Below are 22,666 nucleotides of genomic sequence, written 5' to 3'. Positions count from 1 at the left end.
TATATATGATTAATAGGGTCGGAAATGACTCCTTCACTGCGTTTTAAGGTTCTGAGTGAATTTGTAATCAATTATTTAAATCAAACCCCAAATCCCCATTAATACGTCAATTGTTATTGTTTTAACATATTATCTTTATTATTTAACAAAATGTTCGGCGAATGGAAGTAACTCTCAGAGAGCTTAATGGAATTGCAACCGAAATGGAGACCCCTGTCCGATCTCTGGAAAAGATATGGATTGTTTTGTTCACATAAGCCCCTTCTTAGCACTATAAATAGAGGAATATATATGAAATAGTATGCAGATACATATGCAGATAAATACAGGATAACAATAGAGAGAGATACATGTACGTAACACTAGGATAACTGGTAATATATCGTATAAGGTATAACTGTAACATTATCATAACAACTAAGGACTTTTGGCAGCCTTATCGACTATTTGGAATGCAAAAAAACAAAAAAAAATCAACAGCTAGCTAAGCAATCACGCTCGACATGGAAATATATACGAGTTGGCAATACATCTTATGGATTAGGGAACTAACTACTTCTCGGTGCCACTCCCATTGCCTGGAGGTGATCCTGGACCTGTGGTGGGCATGCTGCTCTTGCGCTGCGCCTGCGAGATTTGCACGATCCTCGAGAGCGGTGAGTGGGTGCTACTGGTGCTGGGTCTCGTGCCTGCTGGCAGCGGTAATAGCCGCTGTGCCGAAGCTGGCCCAGACTCTTCGGTGACACCACCCACAGCTCCTCCAACCACTGAGCTTCCGCCAGTGGGTGAGGTGGGCGAGAGTTCGCGTGCCAGCGGAGACGGTCGCAACGAAAGGCGTCGCTGAAGCGCCGATTGTGACGAGGAGGAGGCGGAAGCCAAGGATTGCTCTGCCAAACTAGCACCAGGTGGTGGAGCCTGGCCTGGTGGGATCTGCAGAGCCGTTGGACGTACGCTGAAGCGGCGCCGGAACTTGCTCTGGCCCGAAGTGGCGTTCGATGGACCGGAAATGGCCGGAGACTGGCCCTGGTTGATGCCAGCTCTCTCGGTATAGCTGGGCGGGGGCTCTAGCAGGGATCTAGCCGTGGAACCTGCTCCTACTCCTCCTCCAACGGGTGACATGGTGCCTACAATTGTGGAGCGACGAGCATAAAGTCGATTGGCAGCCGCCGCCTGCAAGGATCTGGTCTGATCGCCGGCAAAGAGGGACAGGATGGGCGGTAATTGCGGGGGATCCAGTCCTGCATTGCCCATCTTGCGCTGCTTGCGAGAACCCTTGGAGCCGGTCGCCGTAGCCGCCGCCTGTTGTTGCTGCTGTTCGTCCAGCACAGCATGGGTATGGACCACCTCCAGGGCACGAATCAGATCCGCTATGGTTGTTTGCTCCAGCACATTCATATCCTTCTCGGAGGTCACCGAGAAAATGCTGCTGCGACGCGGTGCCGAGGCCACCGAGGAGGCGGACCCAGCAGCTGTGGCTGGGAAGAGGCTGCCGCGACGAGCGGCCACTGCTGCCATAGCTGCTGATCCGGAGCCACTGTTGGCCAGACTGCCGCGTCGCATCTGCATCTGGGCCAGGGCATGCGCAGTGGGTGGATACATGCTGCCACGGCGTGCCGACGGAGCCGGATTCTGGGTGTAGATGCTCTCGCGACGACGCTTGCCAGCCGCCGCGCGGCGTTGATAGGCTCCGCTGCTTGCTCCTGGCGCTGGACCGGTGCTGCCATCTTCCAGCTGGAAGCCCAAATTGGTCAAGCCGCCGCCGGTGCTGGCCAAGCTGCCATTCGACTCGAAGGGAGGCGGCAGCCCACGACCGTTGCGCAGATAGGACTGACTGGAGGCCGCCGTGACCGTATTGCTGTAGTAGTCCAGCGGTGATCGGGGCTGTTGCTGTGAAGCAATGCCCTCGGGCACCGATACCACCGACAATTTGCGCTCCAAATCCTGCGAGGGTCGCTTCTTCTGGAAAGGGAACAAACGACGCAGGCCGTCTGGCATTGAGAACTTCTTGACGCGTCCCGCTGTTGGAGATGGCTTCTTGAGCTGTTCTTCCAAAGCATCCGGTTCCAAATGAACCATCGTGGCACCGTTGGGTCGTTGCTGACCCTTGTAGCGCTGATTGAAGGCCTCCTGGATCTGCTGATTGTCCCCACTCCACGTCCATTCGTTGTGCTGGTTGGAGCGCAGCGGTCGCTCGCTCTGCCAGCGCGGTGCCTCCAAATTGAAATCGGAGCAGGCACGGGCCCGTGGTCTTCGCGACGTGGAGAACTCATTGACCGTGGAGAAGGACCATTCGCTGGCCAAAATCTGTGAGTCGGAGAAGCCGTGATAGCCGCCATATAAAGCTGCATCCTCCTGTTCCGGTGGCGGTGGCTTTACGGTTGCCAAGGCACTGACCACCTTGGCCAACAGATCGGTGGTCTGACGGTATGCCTCCGCCGTTTCGAATGTCTTCTCGCGATCCAACTTGCTTAGTTCCGTATCGGAGCTGGCGTGTACCATAATGCCGGCCTCCTGCAACTGGGCAGCAGCCAGATCGGCGCAAACGGAGAAGGCCCGCTTTCGACTGGGGATGGGAGCCGGTTCCACGCGATACATACTGAGTTCCGGACAGGATGCAGAGCGGGGCAGCGTATAGGCGATATCTAGGTCGGTGTACACGGGCTGAGAGGGATTAATGGCATATTCGTGGACATTGTATTCAGATCAGCGTGTGATGATGTGTTCGGTGTTGGACATGTAAAGAGAAGGGTTTTGTATTAGTGTTTTGTTATAGCGGGTTCTCTGTTTATGTGGGACTGATCTGGGCTAGCACTGTCTATATATGTATATATATCACTGGATCTGGGACTGGGACTGGAGTTGGGGTAGCTTCCCTTGTAGTTCTACTTACATCTGGGGCGGCTCTTCTTTTTCTGCTCAACCGGAGCCTTATTCTTCGGCCTCTTTCTATTTCCCTTTCGACAAAACTAGAACGGAGAATAGCGGGTCTTCATGAGCATCAGACAAGCAAGGACTCTGACTTGGTTAACAAGACATGACCAACAGGGACGTGGTGACGGAGTTGTGGATACCGCTTAGTAAGACATTTACTTAAAAGGGGTTGTTAGGACATACAAAAGGGATAACTCTTTGCGATTTTGGATATCTAATCATGGTTAGTTAATCCCTTGAAGGATATTTATATAGGGTTAGGTTTATCTTAAAAAAAGGATTCATTAGTTATTTCCCATTATTATCATTAATTTTAAAGGGTTATTCTAATAGATAATCAATATTTCTTTCTAGATTAATGATATATAATAGTTATGCCGCTAAGAACTCTATGAATGATCTGGGTTTTAGATGAAGTTTATATTATCTTTATAAGAATAAGATTAAGCCCTTGATTAATATATACATATATTCTGGTGCTGGCCTATAAACAATGTTCATCGTCGTCGTTTACCTTTACTTTGAGGATATACAGCTCATTGAGCATACGCCGTAGATAGCCCACATCCTTGGTGACGCCCGTCCAAATGCGATTCTGTGTGGCCTTCAGATTGGAGGACAGCTGCTGCTCCAAATATGCCAGCTTCTTGCTCTGCAATCCCCTGTTCATGCCGTATGTATCCCGAATGTGGAGGAATGTGGTTTTTTGTTTTTGTTGGATTGAGAGAAGGGATACAGATTCGGTTAAGGGCATGCAGGACACGCAACGTAACGAAAGTCAAACCCAAGGGACATGCGATGGACAACTACTTACCGGGTTATAAACGTCATAATCATGACCAGGTAGCCCAAGGAGAAGATAAACCACACTATCACAAAGATTTGATAGACCACAAACCAGCCGCCAAATTCACGCGGCTACGAAGGGGAGAAACTATGGTTTAGAGTCATCTTAGGACAATTTTGATGGTGTAACAACTCACCTGATTGGGTCCAAAAGTGGGCACATAGTCACCAAAACCAATCGTTGTGGTGGTCACATAGCTGTAGTACAACGAAATGGAATACGGCCAGTTTTCAAAGTAAGTGAAGACCCACGATGGCAGGAGCAGAAAGAGAGCTATGCCCGGTATCAGGGCAATTACCACCGTGGTAATTAGGCCCAGTTGTGGCGGCACATAGTGCATATCAGTTGACATCTTGTACTTCTTATAGCGTCTGTAAATTGCCTCAAACTGGAAATAGAAGGGAAAACGAATCATGAAGTCTCCCATTTCGCAGGGTAAAGATCTATCTCGACTCACCGTTCGTCCAAAGTACTCGCCCAGGCCGGCAAAGAGTATTCCATTGACGGGTATCCCAATCACCGAATATGCAATCATGATCATCCTACCGGCAAAGGTGGTCGGCGATATATTACCATAGCCCACCGTGGAGCACACGGTGAAGGCAAAGAAGAAGGCATGGTAAAAGGTCCAGGTATATGGTATATCATGCTCATCCTTTGTATAGTCTGTGACCGGCTTGCCGCAATATGCCGTGATCCGATCAAGAATCTCATTCTGTGTGCTCACATTCTTGTCCGACAGCTCCTCTAGGAGATAGGCTGGAAAAAGTGATGAAACGAAACGGAACGTAAATAAAAATACACATAAATGTAATGCCCGATGGGGCGTGAAATCAAATTAAATCTAATTGATCAATCCATTATAGTTCACGTGTCTAACCGATCCGGAAGCTAACCTTCCACTTTCCGCTTTCCGCCGCACAACAATGGCCAAAAAAAATGTCCAAATTGATTCCGTAGCGACGCTTCCTCCCGTTACGTTTTTCCGAGATCACTGATCGCCACAAGGTAGTGACAGTGACCCTCCCTGCGACCGACTGGTAACCCCCCAGAGTGCCATATATTTTACACTAAAACAATTGTAGTCACCGCGTCCACACACTAATCGTAATGAGCTTGGATCGCACATCGCGATCACAATCACGATCATGACCTGACCCGGACTACGTTGCTCCGGTTGATTGAAATGCGCTCAGTGCGAGATGTTTATCCGGCAAATAAATTGTGAGATCGTGAGACTGCCTCATCTTGCTGTAGGTCAGAAATTCAGAGCTTTGATCCGGTTTTGACTTCTCGGAAGACATGAAATTCAAGCTTCAAGTACATCGAAGTGATCTATAGAATGGGTTATCTACAAGCTACTCAATCAGCTTGTGATATAACCAAATCAAGGATCGGATTAGGAAACAGCAAAAAGATTGCTTTGTAGGCTATCAGCAAAACGTGAATTGATTTTCCATTCATTCAATCTCTGACAGATCCCGTTCCGATCCTCCTTCAGCTTCGTGCCTGCGTGTTATCAAACACTCGTCAAGATCGAGGCTATTCTAACCTTTATGGCCAAGTTCATCAGACGAGAAACCACGGTTCCCGTGGCTGCAATCATTCAATAAACCCCGGATCGTCAGGTCTCTGGGGTAATCTTTTAACGAATTGCATAATTCAATAAATGCGGTGGCAGAGATTCCACTCAGATCTGCACTCTCTCATCATCACTCACAACGGGACACAATTGGGGGCAATTCAGGCGGCATTAACTGCCTCGCCAGCAACGTCAAATAGTCACCATAAATCCGCCGGAGTGAGTGACAACAGAACGGAACGGGCACCAGCTGTCACAGTCACAGTTTAATCGCCTTTGTGGTCCGGGTACCGGAATCTTGATTGCCGGCAATTTGTTCATAGAAGTCGATCATTATCTCGAGTTCTTGTAAGTCCTCTCGACTCTGTGCAGTGGGTGGATTCCATGAATTCCACGATGGGCATTTACTCTGATTATCTTGATGATTGACTTGAGGGGCGTGGGGTGGCCGGGTGCCCCGGAAAAGTTTTGTGTTTGTTGCAAACAAATTGATAAATTAATTGAATTAAAGTCGACATCTGCGAGAACTGCATAAATCATACAGCACCGAGGTCGAGGTCGAGGTGCATCTTGAAGAAACGTATAAATGATGATGGCTGTAGGATTAATAATCAAATAAACATCGTAAGAGAGTATTAATCGGTTTATGAGTACTTGTCGTATACTTATCGCTGGCAATCCATCTATTCCTTAAGCTTTAAAGGCCTTATAAATACGTTTTGAAGGTGATAACTTTCTAGATAATGGCTTTTCCCATAAATCCTTTCTTCAACATCCTGTTTTTAATGTTTACCAAGTATGAATAGATCAAGAATTAATATATAAGTCTGATTAGTTTCTGTGTTAATTAATACACCTAAATTACGTTGTCATTCAGTTTCCAAATCGTGGAGCTTAATGCAAGGTGACCTTGTTCAATTCTTATATAGAATAAGTAATCACGAGCATGTTAAGCCTTAAAATTAAATCCTTACTAAATTATTAAAAAACAAAGGCGATATACTGAATCATAGACTCTTTCCTAAACCATAAAATGTTTAGCTTTGAGGTGGGAGATCCCTCCCTGGGCGGTGTCATTGTCATTGCTTGGCCAGTTCGAGTTACCTTATCAGGTGTCAACTAGCTTAAATACCATCATTATCACATGTTTGTGGACACTTGAAAGTCATCGGCTTGTCATAGGCATATAGTCATAGCCAATTGTCCGACTTTTAAACAATTCAATTGTTACTTTCGGTATGTTCTGACCATAGTCGGTTGGTAGTGATTAAGGTGACTTAACTGCCTGCTTATATATGCATACAAATAGGGACATGACAAGTGCCGGGTTCCAATTGCGGATATCCAGGGCATTAGTTGGGGGCTCAAGAGGCCTATATAACAAGCCAGCGATATCGATAGTATCTCTGACGTTACTTTTAGGGGCAGTCAAACTGTGATTGCTAATCTCTGATCAAGTTGAGATCGAGAAAGCCTTTGCTTGATCCAAAGCCGTTACGATTTCCGCACGTCTTGGGTCGATGGTTACTAATTAGAGCGTTTATGGGTTATTTATTCGCATAGTTAGCACATTTTAGGTGCTGTTTAAATTTGGATTTATTGCAATTGAAGAGGCATAAAAATAAATATATCCCGAGACTAGGCGTCTATATAATCGTGAACTAAGTGTGTGAGTGTATGGGTTGAAATATAGATGTTTTGAGAGGGTTTCTATGTGGGTTTTGAGTGGGATTAAAGTGGATTTTAGGGTGTCTTAGAATGGATAAGATATCCTAAATTATTTGAGATGAAAGGAGACAATTGTCTCAACTACTTAGGAGATATTTTATATATAATATATAGATATAGTATATCTCCCTGATTAACCCAGACTTGTGGCAGTTATAAAACTCACACTTTTCTCCAGCATTCACGCACGTTTTGCCATAAAGATTTTAGCAATACTCCCTCTAAAAAGAGGGAATTTTGAGCTTTATTTTCATTTAGTCTTTATTGGCTGCTAAATGCTTCACTTGTCTGTCTATGTTTACCATTTAACAAATTTTTTTAAAGAGCAATCTATATACGGCTTGTATATTCCCCCGACTAGACCAGACTAAAGTAATCCTTTACCATTTATGATGACTACATTAATTTATCCCTAGGATTCAAAGGTAAAGACTCCAATTAGAGAGTAGGTCATCTTATAACACCTCAGATTTCATCAACATCAAGTGGGTGGAAAAGGTTTAACGGATCGGACATGGGACCAGACTCTACACTTTCTTGGCAAGTCGTGGGCAATCATTTAGTTTGGTTCGCGATGGAATATCACATGCTCTTATCCATATATCACGTGGATTTCTTATGACTCAAATTTTTGTTTTTGAAAGCTCTCACCCACCATTGATCTCGATGCGCTCCTTTAGCTCCTCGGCGCGTGCCTCCTTCTCCTCGCCGTGCTCGATGTGATAGTAGATGGCCGCACCAAACATCAGGTAGGATATGTAGAAGATGAGCAGCAGGATCCATCGGTTTGGCGACATAATCTACCTGCAAGGATAACAACACTAACAGCTACAAAGGATGCCAGGATGCCGGCAAACAAAAAAAAGGTGGGTTAGGTTAAGGAAAAATTGAAATCGGAATTGAAATCGGAATCAGAATCGAAGGCCCGGTGGTTTCTTGTTGTCTGTCGTTATTTATGGTTGTATCGCTGCTAATCGGAGCTTGATTGCGATTGCTCAAGTGTTGGCTGGTCAGTTGCCTTAACGTTGTTGTCTCTATATACATAGGTGTTAGATAGGTGAGAGCAGATATCGTACAATACTATTCGGCTGCTCTACAGCTAAACTTATGGGTCTTATGTGTATGTCTAAGGGTTTTAACTGAAGATGAACTAGAAATTAGACTTTAGTAAGGAACATCCTAAGCCACTTAATCTTTTTTTGTGAGCTTATGTAGGTGGTCTAGCTTTCTTTGGTGTTTTCCTTTGAGAAAAGCATATGGCTCGCCTTGTCAGGAACGATCTTCTCCTGGCTAGATCGCTCCACAGTTGCTGCTGGCAACGTCATAGCTACCCCTTACACCTATTGACACTTTTAATCATATCTCCCTATGGGTTGGACCGCCGCGGGGCCATTGCTGCTAATTTTCCACGACTTTGCAGTCCGCTAACGATTAGCGACCGCCGCAGACGTCGCCCTCTTCCCAGCAGCGTTCCCGGGTGTCTTATCTCCGGACACACAAGCACTGGTGTCTGGGGATCAGAGGGGGTCAGAGGAGTCCCGGGACTGCTGTGGGTGTCAACCGATGTGCCGCAATGCCAATTAGCGATCGCGAATGCAAAAAAAAAAGAGAAAAGCTAATAAAAAGTTGACAAAACCAAAATCCAAAAAGAAAACTAAAACTTAAAGCAGGTGTCAAATGTTTGGAGTGTTTAGCTTTAGTCATTAGCTAATGATTAGAGTTCTTAAGTAGGAAAAACATAATAAAGATGTTATACCATTGAGGCGCAGTCGTAAGACTTCTGAAATATTTCATTTTATAATGAAAGTACCTCAAAGACTATTGGTTAAAGTTATTACCAAATCATAAAGAGCATTAGTCAGGCAACTGATTGGTTGCTAATGGGCAATTGATGATGGTGAAAGTTCTTACCATATCGTAAAGATAAACGCTTAAGTCATCGGCACTGGAGGTTCTTACAGTATCATAAAGATAAAGACGTTGCTGTGTTCGCCCCTAATGAGTTCATGTTGGGGTAGTTCGTGTGTGGAACCTCCTCCTACAAGTCCTACCAGGTGGAATCCCCCGCTCACAAGATTCTCACGTGCATCGACAACTAATCTCTAATAGATTGTATTTATTTTGTACCTCCGACGTATCTATATCGATAAAGACTCTTCTCATTACACGCTTGATTACATTGAAACAATTTGGAATTGTTTATTCCCGATGTTCGCTAGTCAAGTGTTCGCCGCTGATAACGATTCTTAGCTGTTTTAATTATTATTATCAGGGTTCTTTATTGTATAATTATTTTTTATTAAATTATCTATGAAGTAAGTGTTGTTTTTCTTGCATTGCCTCGTTGCTTCTACAATAATTTTGTTAACAAATAAAAACTAAAAAATTGGCGTCTATTGGGCGCGTTCCTCGAGCACTAACTGGCGATGATGACGCCGTTCAATGGAAGTCTTTTCATTTATTGTGTTTCCTTTTTTTCTTTATGTTTTTATTTATTCCGAACAAACATTTCGATGACGCTTTGTATTGCCAAACGATCTTTTTAACGCTTTTTTTGGGGTTTTGGTTTTTTGTGGGCTTGCCCCCGATGGAATTCTTTGCTAGTGGAAATTTCTGACGAAAAAGCTTTGCGGAAATTTGGAAATTAAAGGGATAACATCTTTGATTAGGAAAATCTTTCATGTTGATTTAATAAATTACATTTTTGAGTTTCTTTTAGAAATAGTGAACCTATTTTCCCTATTGAAAACCCACTTATACCTCTATTTTTCACCTTAAAAGACCTTCGGGGCATAAACATTAAAATTTCGCGCTCACCCACGCCCCATGTCGTAAATCCATAAAATGGACCCAATCTTTATCAAGCCGAACCCTGAGTCGAACCCAAATCACAAAAGAAAACAATAATGACAATGATAAACATTCGATGATCATGTAAATGAATCAAGTCAATGTTTGACGTCAAGTGGAGTGTAGACAACAGAACATTTAATATGACAATAAAATCGTTTACTAATTGATAACCAACAGACTCCATTTAATGGCGACCGTGCATCGAAATTAAGATCGAGGGGCAAAGGATCGATGGATTGATCCGGCTGATCAGTTGATCGATCTCGTTGTGAAACTGATTGAAGGAGATCAGAGCCTCACTCATTAACTCTGACCCTCTTATGCAGTCACCATAGATATGTTTGTACAATATCGTCGTATATTATGTGAAACAAAATTATTAAATACAAAAATATTTACATATACCGACGCTAAATAGTCGTATAATCGATAATAAATAGCGGCGACTGCAAAATGAACACGTTTAGTAAATAATCGCAAAAGTTGTCGAGCGTCAAGAGCCGTGCTTTATTTCTCACTTGCTCCGGAACGAGCAAAAAATAAAAATAAATAATAAAAACCAAGGCGAGGAGGAAAATCTCAGTGAAAAGGAACAAGAATCGCAGGCATTGTCTCTCCATGTGGAGTCTGAAAATCTGGGTGGAAATACCAGACAGGCCTACATACGTCTCTGGCTGATGAGGCTATTGGTTGCTAATGATGACATTGTTTTACAAGCCAGTCGAAGCGATGATTAATTGAATTGTGATCTATCAATGTCTCTTGTCGCGTCTCCCTCTGTGGCTGTCTATGACGATTCATAGTCTTAGTACTTTTGGTACTCCTACTTCTTAGTTGATAAGACTACGCGTCAGAGCCCAGAGCTAAACACGGCAATTAATAACTAACAGTTTGAAATTCTTTTGCTAGACAAATAAATAAGATGGGAAATCAAGTTCAACACGATATGAATAATGGAGATGGTCTTTCTTTAATCCCCAAGGAGTGCTTGCTTTAACAAATTTTAACCCAAGCCGTCGTTAGGAGAGTGACAAGCTTAAACTTTGCAAGGAAGTCACTACCAATTTCATGATATATGATAGGGAAGAGTTCTTGGTAATGCGTATTCCCTAGTAGCTGGTGCGTATTAAAGAAGCTTAATTGTTAGTCATTCGGTCACATGAATCGATGATTGCGATATCCAACACCTTACCCCACCAACTGGGTAACTGATTGACTGACTGACTAACTGACTAACCGACTAACTGACTGACTTACTGCCTGCCTGACTGATTGACGGACTAAGGAGGATCACTTCCCGGCTCTGTTACCATGTTTGTTTATAAACAAATGCCGAAAAAACGCTCGCTATATGATGGATGAAGGCGGTGGGGCAATAAGCGGTAATAAGCCTAAAACAACCGCAAGACGCCTTGAGCCCTGCCTGACTGCTTGCCAATCGACTGATCGATAACAAACCGTTATAGCTCCGGCTAACGGTTAATTCCACTTGGGTGCGAGCGTGTTTGTATTGAATTTTGCATATGGCAACAACAGTTAAGCAAACACTTTTGCCTAGCAAAACAATTTCGTTAATTAAATGCATTCAGCAGATCGTTTCATTCATGCTACAGATACACAGATACAGATACTGGGCGGTGGTGTATGGCACAGATTGATTGATCGGATTAAGAGCAAGCACTGGGAAAAAAAGCTGGAAAGCTTAGGGCTTAATACAAAACAAAAACTGAAATGTCCTTAATTTGAAAATAATGTTCATGTTTTTAAAGTGCCGCTAATTTTGTAAATATTTTAATTAATTAAATAGTGAAAAAGGCCATTAAGAAAAAACTACTTTTAATATGAACTCATATTATTAAGATTTTCATCAGCAAAGTCTAAAGTTTAAGGAGGGACTTTGAAATACATTCGAAATATAAAGAGAAGGAGAAAGAGAAAAAAATTTAATTTAATATTCACTTTGCCTAATTTTGATGACTATCTGACATTTAAAAGGATAATACTTCTTCCAATATTATCGCAATAAAACACACAAATATTTCCTAGATTTTTCCTACAGGAGAACTATGAACTTTAATCTGTGGGCTACGTAATCGCTGTCCGTTTTCGATTTAAAATTCGCGACGTGCAATTAACTGTCCGTTTCGGACACTCTTCGTGTCCCACTCAGATAAGACGCGGACCAAAAAAACAAGGTGACCACAACAACAAGAATAACAAAAACAACAACAGCACGGATGGCGATAATGTCTGCACTTCAGTGAACTGCGATCACTCAGTACTTTGTTCTTAAATAATTAAATTAATTAATATATTAAAAATTCACTTTGATATCCGCTCCGATTTCTGCGTTCCTTCACTTATTCCTTCCAGTTGCACTCTCAGAACATACCCGCACTCAATAATGTTGGTTGAAAAAAAAAAACACTCCAAACGCACCGTTATGTTTCTTCGGACTCCTTCGGGTGTTTGAGTCGGACGAGCGAGCGTGTGTGGCAAGTAGGGAATAAAATTGCGAAATATTCAAAAGAGAACTGAGCGATCGCGTTGCAGGACCGTTACCGTTAAGCGGCGCACGCTGAATTGAAGCACTGCAGGCACTCGGTTGACACTTTTTGTTAACGGTGACGGCGGCGGTGACGTCGCTCCGTCGCTTCTCGGTTCCCGTAACCGTTCTGATTTAAATGGAACGCTCCAAGCTCACGTCTGTTCCCAGTCTCTGCCGGCGCTGGCGTCGCCGTCGGCGTCGCTGCCCTGCCCTGTCCGCGAACCGCTATTCCAGTTGCTCTTCTTTCCGTTTCTTTTCCTCCGCGCCTTTTTCGACGACTTTTCAGCCCAGCTTGGCTCTGCCGTCGCCTTCTATTCCTGCACTTTTGCGCGGCACAACACAGGAGGAGGGCAGGGGAGAAGGAAGAAGGAAAGGGAGAAGGAGCGGCAAAGGAGCACTACGACACGTACCGCGACGCCTCCATCATATGACTGGCAACAAAAACATGGCAAAAACACGGCACGGCACAGAAACTGAATCGAAAATCCGTGAGTATAGCACTTGAAAACAAATCAGAGCAGCAACGGCGGAGAATGCAGAGCGGGAAAAGCTCGGAATCGCACGGTAGACGGTATGAAACGGCTAAAAAAATTAAACCGGAGCGAACGAGGCGACAGCGAACGCGGTATTAAGCGAAATGTCCCACCTCCTTTAACTGCTGATCGTGCGTGTGTCTGTGTGCGTGTACTCTTCAGTCGGCGTCTCTAAGTGTGTGTGTGTGTGGGAGATCTCTAATCCGGCGCTCACTCACTTTTGAGCTGTTCTCGCTCTTCGCCAGCTCCAGAATAAGACAGGTCGAAATCACTCGGCATTCGCTGACTGCTCGTGTGTGTGCGTGGTTGGAAGGAGAGCCCCCGCCCTCGCCGCACCATCACGCATCCCTGCACTGACTAAACTAAACTATAACTACAAAAAACTAAATCAAGTCGAAACGGCGATTGGCAAACGGCAACTACAAAGTACGCCCCTACCACCCCTTGGAACTCCCACAAGCCCATCGTCGCGAAAAGCAGTGATATATTTTGTGTTCTACATGTAATCACTGCTACCACTGGAATACGGACCAGCACAGTGGGACAAATCAAAGAAGGAAGGAATAAGTACAAGTAAGTGGAGTGTAATAACAAGATCACTGTTTTAGGTCTTTGTTTATAAAACCTTTTTATTTCCTTAATATTGTATTATATACCCTTGCAGTGTAGTCAGAAGCTTAAAACGCATTGAATGAATCATTTCCGACCCTATAAACCATATATATTTTTGATCAGCATCAACTGCCGAGTCGATCTAGCAACCTATGACCGAAAAAAAATATTTAAAATTTTTTTCCAAATTTTATAAGGGGTCAATCGTTAAAATTTACCAAAAATATTGGCAAAAATTTTGATTTCTTAAAATATTAAATTTAGTTTGGAGATTTGTTAGCTAAATAAAAACTAACACAGAACAGTTTTCAGATTTAAAATTTATGCATTTTTGACTTAGTTATAAATGATTTTCACTGCAAGGGTATATACATTTCTTCTTATATTTTATTTCTGAAATAATTTACCAGTGTCTTAAGTAAATATATATTTTTCATTATTGCTTAGTTATGATATTAAGGTAGTTTCTATACTTTGTATATAGTTTAAAGGTACATTACTCTGGAAGGATGAAGTGATTTCAATGAGATCACGGTTAAATCTGAAGGAAAAATCATTGTTATCTTTGTTGCCTTTTTTGCTATACAATACTATTTAATAATTTTTATTTAATTTTAATAATCTAAACATCATAATTTACTTTTTATCATTTTTTTATATTTTATTTCTTAGATAAAAATTAATAAACATATATTATTTATTTTTAATCGAATAAGTATATCAAAGTATCTTAGAATTTTTTTTTTTCGCGTTATAATCTATATATAATTATTTATATATAACTAAAATGTTTCTCTATCAGCAATATTCCCCAATTATTTAGCTTGACATAAAACCGGATTGCCCCCAATTTCCAGAATTAATTGCACATTTAATAAGATAGTTCTTTTAAAAAGCTTTATCAAACCTGACCTTGAACTTATATGTATGATACATTTATTTATTATACAGACTCTTTTCCTAGGAACTGATCAGGCTAGACAATGATTCATAGTTATACAGTGACTTTCCCAAACACCCTAATAACCTTGATTGAAAGTGAAGTAAATAAATTGTTATAAATATTTCCATAGAACCCTAAAATATTGTCTTGACATACCCATTTTTCTTTACGTCAAAAAAGGTAAAGGGCTGAAAGCGATCAAGTATCGAGTCATGGATAAGTTTTAGGTAATAATTTCTTTTGTTTTGGAACATATGGATATATGATAATCAAATTTTATTTTAACTAGTTCCTGATCATATTAGATTCTCACTTATAAATACCTTATTGATAGATTTCTTACCACTAGAAACCATTATCTTTGTAATATTATACCTATATTAGATGGCAATCGTTACTTATTTCAAACCACTGTGTGCTCTGTTTTTTCCATTTGATCGACGTTAGCCTGGCCACCGCCGACGACTTTGTCCGGAGACCCCCACCCAGACCTAAGTGGGAGCCCGGCCTATCCCAGAAGAGAACACACCTAGTACCTATGCGTTGCGTTGTGACAATAACACCACACAATCGCGGTGAACGCAAATGATTTGTCTACGGATTTTAGTGCTTTATGACGGGCACTAGGCACCGGGCACTATACCATAGCGCAAACTTTAAACGTAGTCAACGGCAGCCGTCGAGCCACCCACCGTCACACCCACTGAAGCCACCGAACCACCCCTCCAATTGACTTACCTTGATCTTGGGAGCTTACAGGGCCTAATCCTGGGGCACCGTGAAAAGTCTTCACTGTCAATGCCAATGTCAACAGTGAAAAAAATGTAAATTTTTGATTACCAAGTGAGGTCTTGGAGGTCTGGAGTTCTTGTGGAGGGGCTTTAGGTACACCACATTGTTCCCATAGGAAATATATTACGACACTTGGGAGGTAACTTTGTAAATTTTCCTCACTGATAAATGGTATCTAAAATTATATTTTATATTGCAGGTATGGGTTATATCCGAAAATCAAATCCTCGAAATATAATTTGTACAAGTCTTCCTAGCAAGATGAGCCTCTCTTATCCTGCTAAAACTACTATCAGGATCAGGAGCTTTAAAGAAAAACAACCTAAGAAGATGTAACTAATTTAACCAGAAGATTTATATAGATCAGTATATAGACAAAAGTCTAAAGAACCTTATGGCCCACCGTGCAGGTGCAATCACTGCAAACGGGCGACGCCGAACCGAAGTGATTCCAAATGGGAAGAACGCGAACGAGAGCAGGGCAAGTACTCATGATCATCAACATCAGAGTTGAGTTATCGCCTCCGTTTATTTTCCTCTGCTCCACATTCTATATAGAGTCTACCCACTGATCGATTTTGATTTTGCGAGAGGAGAAAGCTCCCCGGAGAGCACACGGAGATAGCCACCCGGGGGCATCGCCAGTGACAATGATAGTGTTGATAACAAGCCCGCCTCGAGTGCTTCGCCTTTGGATAAGAGTAAGCGAAGCTTTAGCATTAGCGCAAAAAAAGTAAAACTCACGATCTCAATGGGGAGAATTGAGGAGAGTGAGAATTTGGAGCAGTGGTTTGGCCATGACACCTGGAATTTGATGATGCGGACGATGACTTACCTAAGTGCCCCAAGTATACTCTGAAAATATACATATGTATATGATGGAATATTTAAAAAAGTAACTAAAATGAAGAGTAAACTGGGAACTATAATTAAGTTGTACTTATCAGAGATTCAAGTTTAGTATTTATATTTTCTTTATTTTAATTTATTCCCTATTCGATCGATTTAAATTTATTTTTCCCAGTGTTCCTAGATCTCCCTGAACTCTGCGTATTATAATATCTTTCACGTCATAGATCGTAGTACCTCAAACAACTGAGTTTGCTCCTCAAATCAGAGCGGGCAAATACAACTCAACGAGGTGCTAAAATATCCCATTTGTGTTCGATCAGTGGAGCCTTTAATTGGAAAGATAAGCTATATGTATATGATTGTACATATATTCATATGTATATCGCGAAAAGTGCGAGATTTTTTCTTTATACAGAGAGAGATCCGGAGAGTGAGCAGCACAGTCAAGGCCCACAGAGACTCCTATTTAAATTGGCAACTGATTCATTAGTCGCATTAGCCCAAGTTGATAAGCATAATTAATTACGCCGCTAGCCAGCCAGCTTTGATGTATCGACGGAACCGAACAGCTCCTCCTTGTGGTTCGCCTCCTGTCACCGCAAAGTGGCCGCCACAAATCCAAGTGTATTTAAATAAATTTAAATGAATTGTAATTGATGGGATACCTGGCCACCGGGGCCCACGGAAGGTATTTCCCGACGATTCATGGGTCTCTGTCTTGCAAGTCGCCGATTGGATCGTGAATAGGTTAGTTGAGTTGGAATGTACGCATGACATCTGCTGGTGATGATTTCGGGCGCCTCAATCAATTATAGTGGTGATGGATGGATTGATGTGTAAACTTTATAGTCATTACTTAAATATACATTTTAGAAATGTAAAAAAAACTCCATTTGCTTATAAAATGTGTTACAGGAAGTGAAACAAAACCATTTAGATGATTTTTCCTGGTAGGAATAACACAAAATATTAAAAATGTAATCAATAAGTTTGATTTTATATTTTTAAGTGCCATATTTTGTAATATATCAAAGCTTACTATACTTTAAATACGATATTGAGTTCGATATTTTGTTCAAGATATAATATAAAACCTTCCTTTCTTGATATAATTATTAGTCATTGTGTACATTCCACATGGATTACCCATCAATCACTTCAAAATTTACTGCATTCCGCTTGTCTGTAATTGAATCAAAGTAAATAGCTTTCATCACTTGATAGATAGCATAGTAATCCATCATCATAGAACGGAATTCAATTGAAATTAATAACATAATGAGATTAATCAGTTGAAATAAATAGCAAACGAAAAGGGGAGTTCATTATAAAAGCTTTGAAAATCTTAACCAAAAATCTAATTTAAACCCGCCTTTAAAAAATACTCCTTTGATTTACATTTTTAAAGCCTTCATTTTCGGTGTGTATTATTGCTCTCGTTTTGGCGTATATCTTCGTATATATATCAGATAAATCATTTTAAATATCGGCTATAACAGCTATAATACAAAATATACAAACGATTTATAGAACAGACAAGGACTTTCAGCTATTTTTGCTTATCAAATGAACTATGTTGCCAATCATTCGACAACCGTTCTTGTGGTGCAACAGATTGAGGCACGGATCCCGTATCTTCTCCTCCAACAGCTTGATCAGCTCCGCCCGCAGGCATTGCACCATCTCGGCAGTCTCGAGGTCGTGAGCCTTTAGTATGATCCAACCGCTCTCTAACAGAAAGAGGAAATCGCCGTCGTGCAGCTCCACCTTAAAATCACTGCCGGCAAAGAGAACCATTGCAATGAGCGGCAGCATCGAACAGTCCCGTATGTAGATGGCACTGGTGCGCACTTTCTCCTGGTAGACGAGGAAGGGTGCCTGGAAGACAGACACCTGCGAGTTGACTGAGGAAGGATGGATCTTCACATAACCGTCGCCGCGCGTCTTAAAGCGCAGATCCTGATGACTCGGCTCACGCGGCACGGCACCGCCTGCAGTCTGGACATAGACACGTTCCGGCGTCATAATCTTCACAATATTGGGATAGAGGGCGGCGCAGAGGAGAGAGGTCAACAGGCGGTTATTGTCACCGTTGTGATTCTGCTCTACGCCAGTAAGTTGTAGTATATTATCACTGGCATTCTTACGCCTCCGAGGCACGTCGATGGGCACAAACCCAATGGAGACGAGCAGTTCCAGGTACTGATACTTGAGGTCGGCTATGGTTTCTAGCGTGTTCAGCGACAGGAAGTGTTCGCTGGCATAGTTTCTGCTGGCCGCAAAGTTTCCCCTCCGTGCCACATCAAGCCATTTCTGTTTGGGATAAGAGATTAGAAGGTGGAGGGATTGAAAGATAGTAGAAACTCACCCTGTACGCATTCAGCACGGTGAGGTGATCGCTGTTTCCGATGGCAAACATTCGTTTGCACCTATCCGCCTCCATTCGCTTGTTCATTGGACTCACAAACGGTGACTTGTTGCTCAGGCAGGCGGCAATGGTCAGCACACTGTCCAGACATTGGAAGATAGCTCCGTACAGCATAAGCTTTCCTATACGCACGTCAACGGGCAGGGCGGCCAGATGATGACCCAGCGGCGTCAGCTGATCATCGGCATCCAGGGCGCCCACATCTCTTAATCGGGTTAGGGCACCCAGCACACTGTCCTCCGTGGGCGCCTCCAAAGTCTCGAGCAGAACGGACAACGTATTTCGGGAGGCGAACGTCTGCAGAGTCTTGATGCGAAGCACAATCTGCTCGAGCGGCACTCGCTGGATCTCTGGCACCGGTTGGCCCAGGATGTGGTGACTGTAGCGGTAACTGGTGTACAAATGGATGCACACACCGGGCATCACACGACCGGCTCGACCCTTGCGCTGCTTGGCATTCGCCCGGGAGACCCAGACCAGATCCAGCGACTCCATGTTGCGATTTGAATCGAAACACTTCTCCTTCATCAGGCCGCAGTCCACCACGAACACACAGTCGTCGATGGTCACCGAGGTTTCCGCTATATTCGTGCTGAGGACAATCTTTCGCTTGCCAGGCGGTGCCTTCTTGAAGACCAGCGACTGATCCTCGCCCGACAGCGATGAGTGCAACGGCACCAGGATGAACTTGCCGGCGCGGGGCGAAAAGAGTGCGTGATCCAGAAGGGAATCATGCACGGTTTGGATCTCTCCAAAACCGGGCAAAAAGATGAGGATGGTGCCCTCGCGGGGCCAGTCGTGGGAGCCTTCGACAATGTACTTGAGCACGGACTCGATAAGCTCTGGATTAATGGTCATCGGCTCCATCAGGTAGATGCTCTTGCACGTCGGCTTGCTGTATTCTAAGAAAGGATAAAGGATAGAGGATATAGCGAATTTTTTTTGGGACAGGATGCTCTCTGACCATCACTTACCCGCATATCGCTGATAGGTTTCGGCCAGAGTTAGTTTCTCGTCTTTGATCTTCTTGCCCGGCGCCTGACCCGACGCCTGGACATCGGCGTACTCCAGCTCTCTTTCCAGCACGTCCTGCTCCTGCTTCTTCAGCTTACGACAGTACTTAGTGTCATACTCCATAACAAAGCCGCTCATATCCAGAATGTCCTCCAGGAAGAGCTGCTGCACGGGAAAGGTGCGACCCGGAATATCCAGCACGGGCGCTCCACCAAAGTAATCGGAGAAGAGAGCGGCATTTAGAGTAGCCGACATGAGGATCACCTTGAGATCCTTCCTCTCCTGCAGCAGATTCTTGAGGATAAGCAGCAGAAAGTCCGATTCCTCAGATCGCTCGTGCACCTCGTCCACAATTACATGCGTGACGCTGCCCAGTAATGGATCCGAGGCTAGGCGTCTCAATAAAATGCCAGTGGTACAGAAGCTGAGTCGCGTACTTGCAGACACCTTGTTCTCCAGCCGGATCTGGTAGCCCACCAGCTGGCCAATACGATCCAGACGCTCGGCAGCCACTCGCTCCGCCACTCCAATGGCCGAAAGGCGACGCGGCTGCGTGCATATAATCTCTACGTGGGGAAGATTCTCTTTGGCGGGCAGCTGGAGGGCGCGGAAGAACCAATTGTCCAGGATGAACTGCGGTACCTGAGTACTTTTGCCGCAGCCCGTTTCTCCGGATATTACCACCACCGGTGAGCTCTCGATCAGCGCCAGAATACGTTCGATCTCGGCGAAGGCGGGCAGCTGTTTCCGGCCATCAATGACTTTCTGGTACCGCTCCTCCTTTCGCCTCTCCACAAACTGTTGCAGCAGGCGTCGATTCTCACGCGCTTGTGCCTCAGCGTTGCGCTGGTTGCCACCATCATTCCGCGATGTCTGTCCACGGGCGTAGTGCGAGGGTTTTGGAGCCTGTTGACCGGCGCCATCCAGATCTTGCCCACCGCCCTCCGGTTCGTCGTGGAAGATCGAGCGCTTTGGTGAGGGAAAGGGTGCGGTGTCCAGATGTCCGGCTAGCTGCTCGTTGGACTGCAACAAGTCACAAATGCTAAACACACAGGGTATTCCGTCGCGGCAGATCTCCCTGGCCTCCCGGTACAGGTGACGGGAATAGCGCAGGCGAAGCTCATGCGGTATGTCGTGGCAGGTGGTTTTCAGGTAGATGTAGGGTGCCTCGTACGGATATCGACTGCCGGGCGGGAAGCGTACCTCCACATGGAACCACAGCTCGTTGTCGTTCTCGTCGACGCCGTCACCCTTCTTCGGCGCTGCCTCCTTTTCTGTAGGCTGCGGTGGCAGGTGGGCAAAGCGGCACTTGGGACCGAACCGGCAGGTGCCATCGCGATCAAAGTTCCGACAACGTTGCGGCGCCTTCTTCTTCTTGTCCAGCTCCGCCTGGGCAGCGGCAGCCAGAACTGCCTCTCGGGCCTTTCGCACCTCCGAGGGACTGTGGGCCAGCAGATGATCAATGCGGAACTTGAGGTTCCACACGCAGTTCCGTTCGCGCTCCTCATACGCCTTGTCGTAAATAGATTCCAGGGCCTCCTTCTCATCCGCCCGCATGTCCAGTAGCTCTGTTTCGCTAGGCGCCTCCAAATGCGTAGGCTCCGTTTCCGGCACACGCATATAGCGGCGGTAGAGCAGCAGCAAAGCGGCCTCTGTGTCGCCGGAGCAATGCTCGTACGCCTCCAGGCAGTGGACGGCCTGAAAGCCGTAGTTCTCCAGCTTGGCCAGAGCGTAGCGGCGAAGGCGGTCTCCATCGCTATTGTCACCGCGGCTAGTGCTCACACCCTGGACGCTCTGCACCACTAATGTGCCGCGATCCTGCCAGTACGAATGCTTTACCCCGTGACCGCCTCTGCCACGATCCTTGTACTTGCTGATATCGTCCAGCTTGAAGTCCGGCCCGTGGATGGTGCGCAGCGTATCCATGGTCATCTGGCGGCTTTCGTCGTTTAGCCGGAGGACATGCAGCTCCGTCTTGCGCGACTTGTTGTCCGCCTGGGACTTGGGTGCTGCGGGCACGTTGCTGTGACAAGAGATTCGTGGGTGACGTTAAGTGGATCGGCTTATAAGAGGTTAAAAGTACTCCACTCACGTGGTCCGCACGTCGCTGGGGCTGCGCAGGAAGCAGTCGTCCATGTGCTGGCGCGAGGATTCATCCATGTCCACGGTTTGGGGGGGTAAGGCGAGGTAAGGTAAGTCAGGTAAATTTCACAACAAAACGCCGAACGTTAGTGTGACCGTGTTACAGGTGGAGAGCTATCGATGGCACTATCGACACTATCGATGGTTTGGCGCTATCGCACCGCCATCGATGGCAGCCCTGCACTATCGATAGTTTTGCACGCGGCTTATCACATCACAGAAAAAATAAAGTTGAAAGTGGAACGCCAAAATATAGTGAAAAGCTAAAGTATAGCTGAAAGTAAAAATCTCCTAATGCTCTTTTTAAAAAAGAATTAGTTTTGTACTTCTTTTCCGCTCGAATACACAGTTCGACGATGTACTTTTTATACAATCCCTAATCAAAAAAATAAATAAATTAATTAATTTTTTATTTTTAAAGAGTTAAAAATATAATAAAGTTTTGTTCAAATTTCATTTTATAGCTTTTTTTACATCTAAAAATTCAAAAGCATAACACTACCGATAGTACTATCGACGGTTTGAGAAAAATAATCGCTCACTATCGATGGCGACGACTATCGATAGTTCTCCACCTCTAGACCGTGTTGGTTTTGGCCAGAAATGCCAGCAATGGTTGTGGGTGGAAGTGAAACTTGGCGCCACACCGAAAGCTTTTGATATTTAAAAATATTGGAGGCTACATATGTACATAAATATCTTTGCAGATTGCAATTGGAGCAGTAAGAATCAATACATTTTGATCAAGGAAAAATAACTAACAAGAGATATCTAAATATGACTATACATTTTGATATCAACACATAACTATGAAATAGTATACGGTAATTATATCATACCTGAAATGTCTAATATAACACA

The 22,666-nt window shown here is 44.3% G+C and overlaps 2 protein-coding genes and 1 long non-coding RNA gene across 14 annotated transcripts; 1 reads left to right on the top strand and 2 right to left on the bottom strand.

The window, feature by feature from the left end:
- Nucleotides 1-113: 113 nt before the first annotated feature.
- On the bottom strand, nucleotides 114-13,386 carry Ork1 (open rectifier K[+] channel 1). 12 transcript variants are annotated; one of them, XM_086835860.1, is made up of 8 exons: nucleotides 12,334-12,471; nucleotides 7,744-7,892; nucleotides 4,236-4,537; nucleotides 3,915-4,166; nucleotides 3,746-3,849; nucleotides 3,446-3,593; nucleotides 2,891-2,966; nucleotides 114-2,661 (listed from the first exon to the last, which is right to left on the bottom strand). In XM_086835860.1, the coding sequence occupies exon 8, from the start codon at nucleotides 2,593-2,595 to the stop codon at nucleotides 553-555; it is 2,043 nt and encodes a 680-aa protein (XP_086691986.1). In that variant the 5' UTR covers nucleotides 2,596-2,661; nucleotides 2,891-2,966; nucleotides 3,446-3,593; nucleotides 3,746-3,849; nucleotides 3,915-4,166; nucleotides 4,236-4,537; nucleotides 7,744-7,892; nucleotides 12,334-12,471; the 3' UTR covers nucleotides 114-552. The 12 variants fall into 12 exon arrangements, with proteins under 12 accessions (XP_086691986.1, XP_086691984.1, XP_086691979.1 ...); XM_086835858.1 differs by lacking the exons at nucleotides 3,446-3,593; nucleotides 12,334-12,471 and adding an exon at nucleotides 13,136-13,386; XM_086835853.1 differs by lacking the exons at nucleotides 2,891-2,966; nucleotides 12,334-12,471 and adding an exon at nucleotides 13,241-13,365.
- On the top strand, nucleotides 9,694-17,333 carry LOC110181606 (uncharacterized). The gene is made up of 5 exons (XR_015272378.1): nucleotides 9,694-12,977; nucleotides 13,274-13,595; nucleotides 15,025-15,508; nucleotides 15,569-15,850; nucleotides 15,928-17,333. It is a non-coding gene; the product is annotated as an uncharacterized LOC110181606 (long non-coding RNA).
- A 281-nt stretch (nucleotides 17,334-17,614) lies between these two features.
- On the bottom strand, nucleotides 17,615-21,936 carry LOC110181603 (putative ATP-dependent RNA helicase DHX57). The gene is made up of 4 exons (XM_020949398.2): nucleotides 21,756-21,936; nucleotides 19,624-21,686; nucleotides 18,590-19,551; nucleotides 17,615-18,534 (listed from the first exon to the last, which is right to left on the bottom strand). The coding sequence occupies exons 1-4, from the start codon at nucleotides 21,821-21,823 to the stop codon at nucleotides 17,767-17,769; spliced, it is 3,861 nt and encodes a 1,286-aa protein (XP_020805057.2). The 5' UTR covers nucleotides 21,824-21,936; the 3' UTR covers nucleotides 17,615-17,766.
- Between the last annotated feature and the right edge of the window lie 730 nt (nucleotides 21,937-22,666).

Source organism: Drosophila serrata, unplaced genomic scaffold, assembly GCF_035046125.1.
Source record: "Drosophila serrata isolate PLE 108 unplaced genomic scaffold, ASM3504612v1 contig_276, whole genome shotgun sequence".
Lineage (NCBI taxonomy): Eukaryota > Metazoa > Arthropoda > Insecta > Diptera > Drosophilidae > Drosophila > Drosophila serrata.
This window is presented reverse-complemented; position numbering and strand designations above follow the sequence as displayed.

Excerpts from the sequence above, each read along its gene's own strand:
- Ork1 (XM_086835853.1), bottom strand. The coding sequence starts at position 7,885 with ATGTCGCCAAACCGATGGATCCTGCTGCTCATCTTCTACATATCCTAC. Across the intron at positions 3,594-3,745 it reads ATTATGACGTTTATAACCCG|GGGATTGCAGAGCAAGAAGC; the intron begins GTAAGTAGTTGT and ends CGGCATGAACAG. Across the intron at positions 2,662-3,445 it reads TGTATATCCTCAAAGTAAAG|CCCGTGTACACCGACCTAGA; the intron begins GTAAACGACGAC and ends AATCCCTCTCAG.
- LOC110181603 (XM_020949398.2), bottom strand. The coding sequence starts at position 21,823 with ATGGATGAATCCTCGCGCCAGCACATGGACGACTGCTTCCTGCGCAGC. Across the intron at positions 21,687-21,755 it reads CCCAGCGACGTGCGGACCAC|CAACGTGCCCGCAGCACCCA; the intron begins GTGAGTGGAGTA and ends CTCTTGTCACAG. Across the intron at positions 18,535-18,589 it reads CCGTGCTGAATGCGTACAGG|AAATGGCTTGATGTGGCACG; the intron begins GTGAGTTTCTAC and ends TATCCCAAACAG.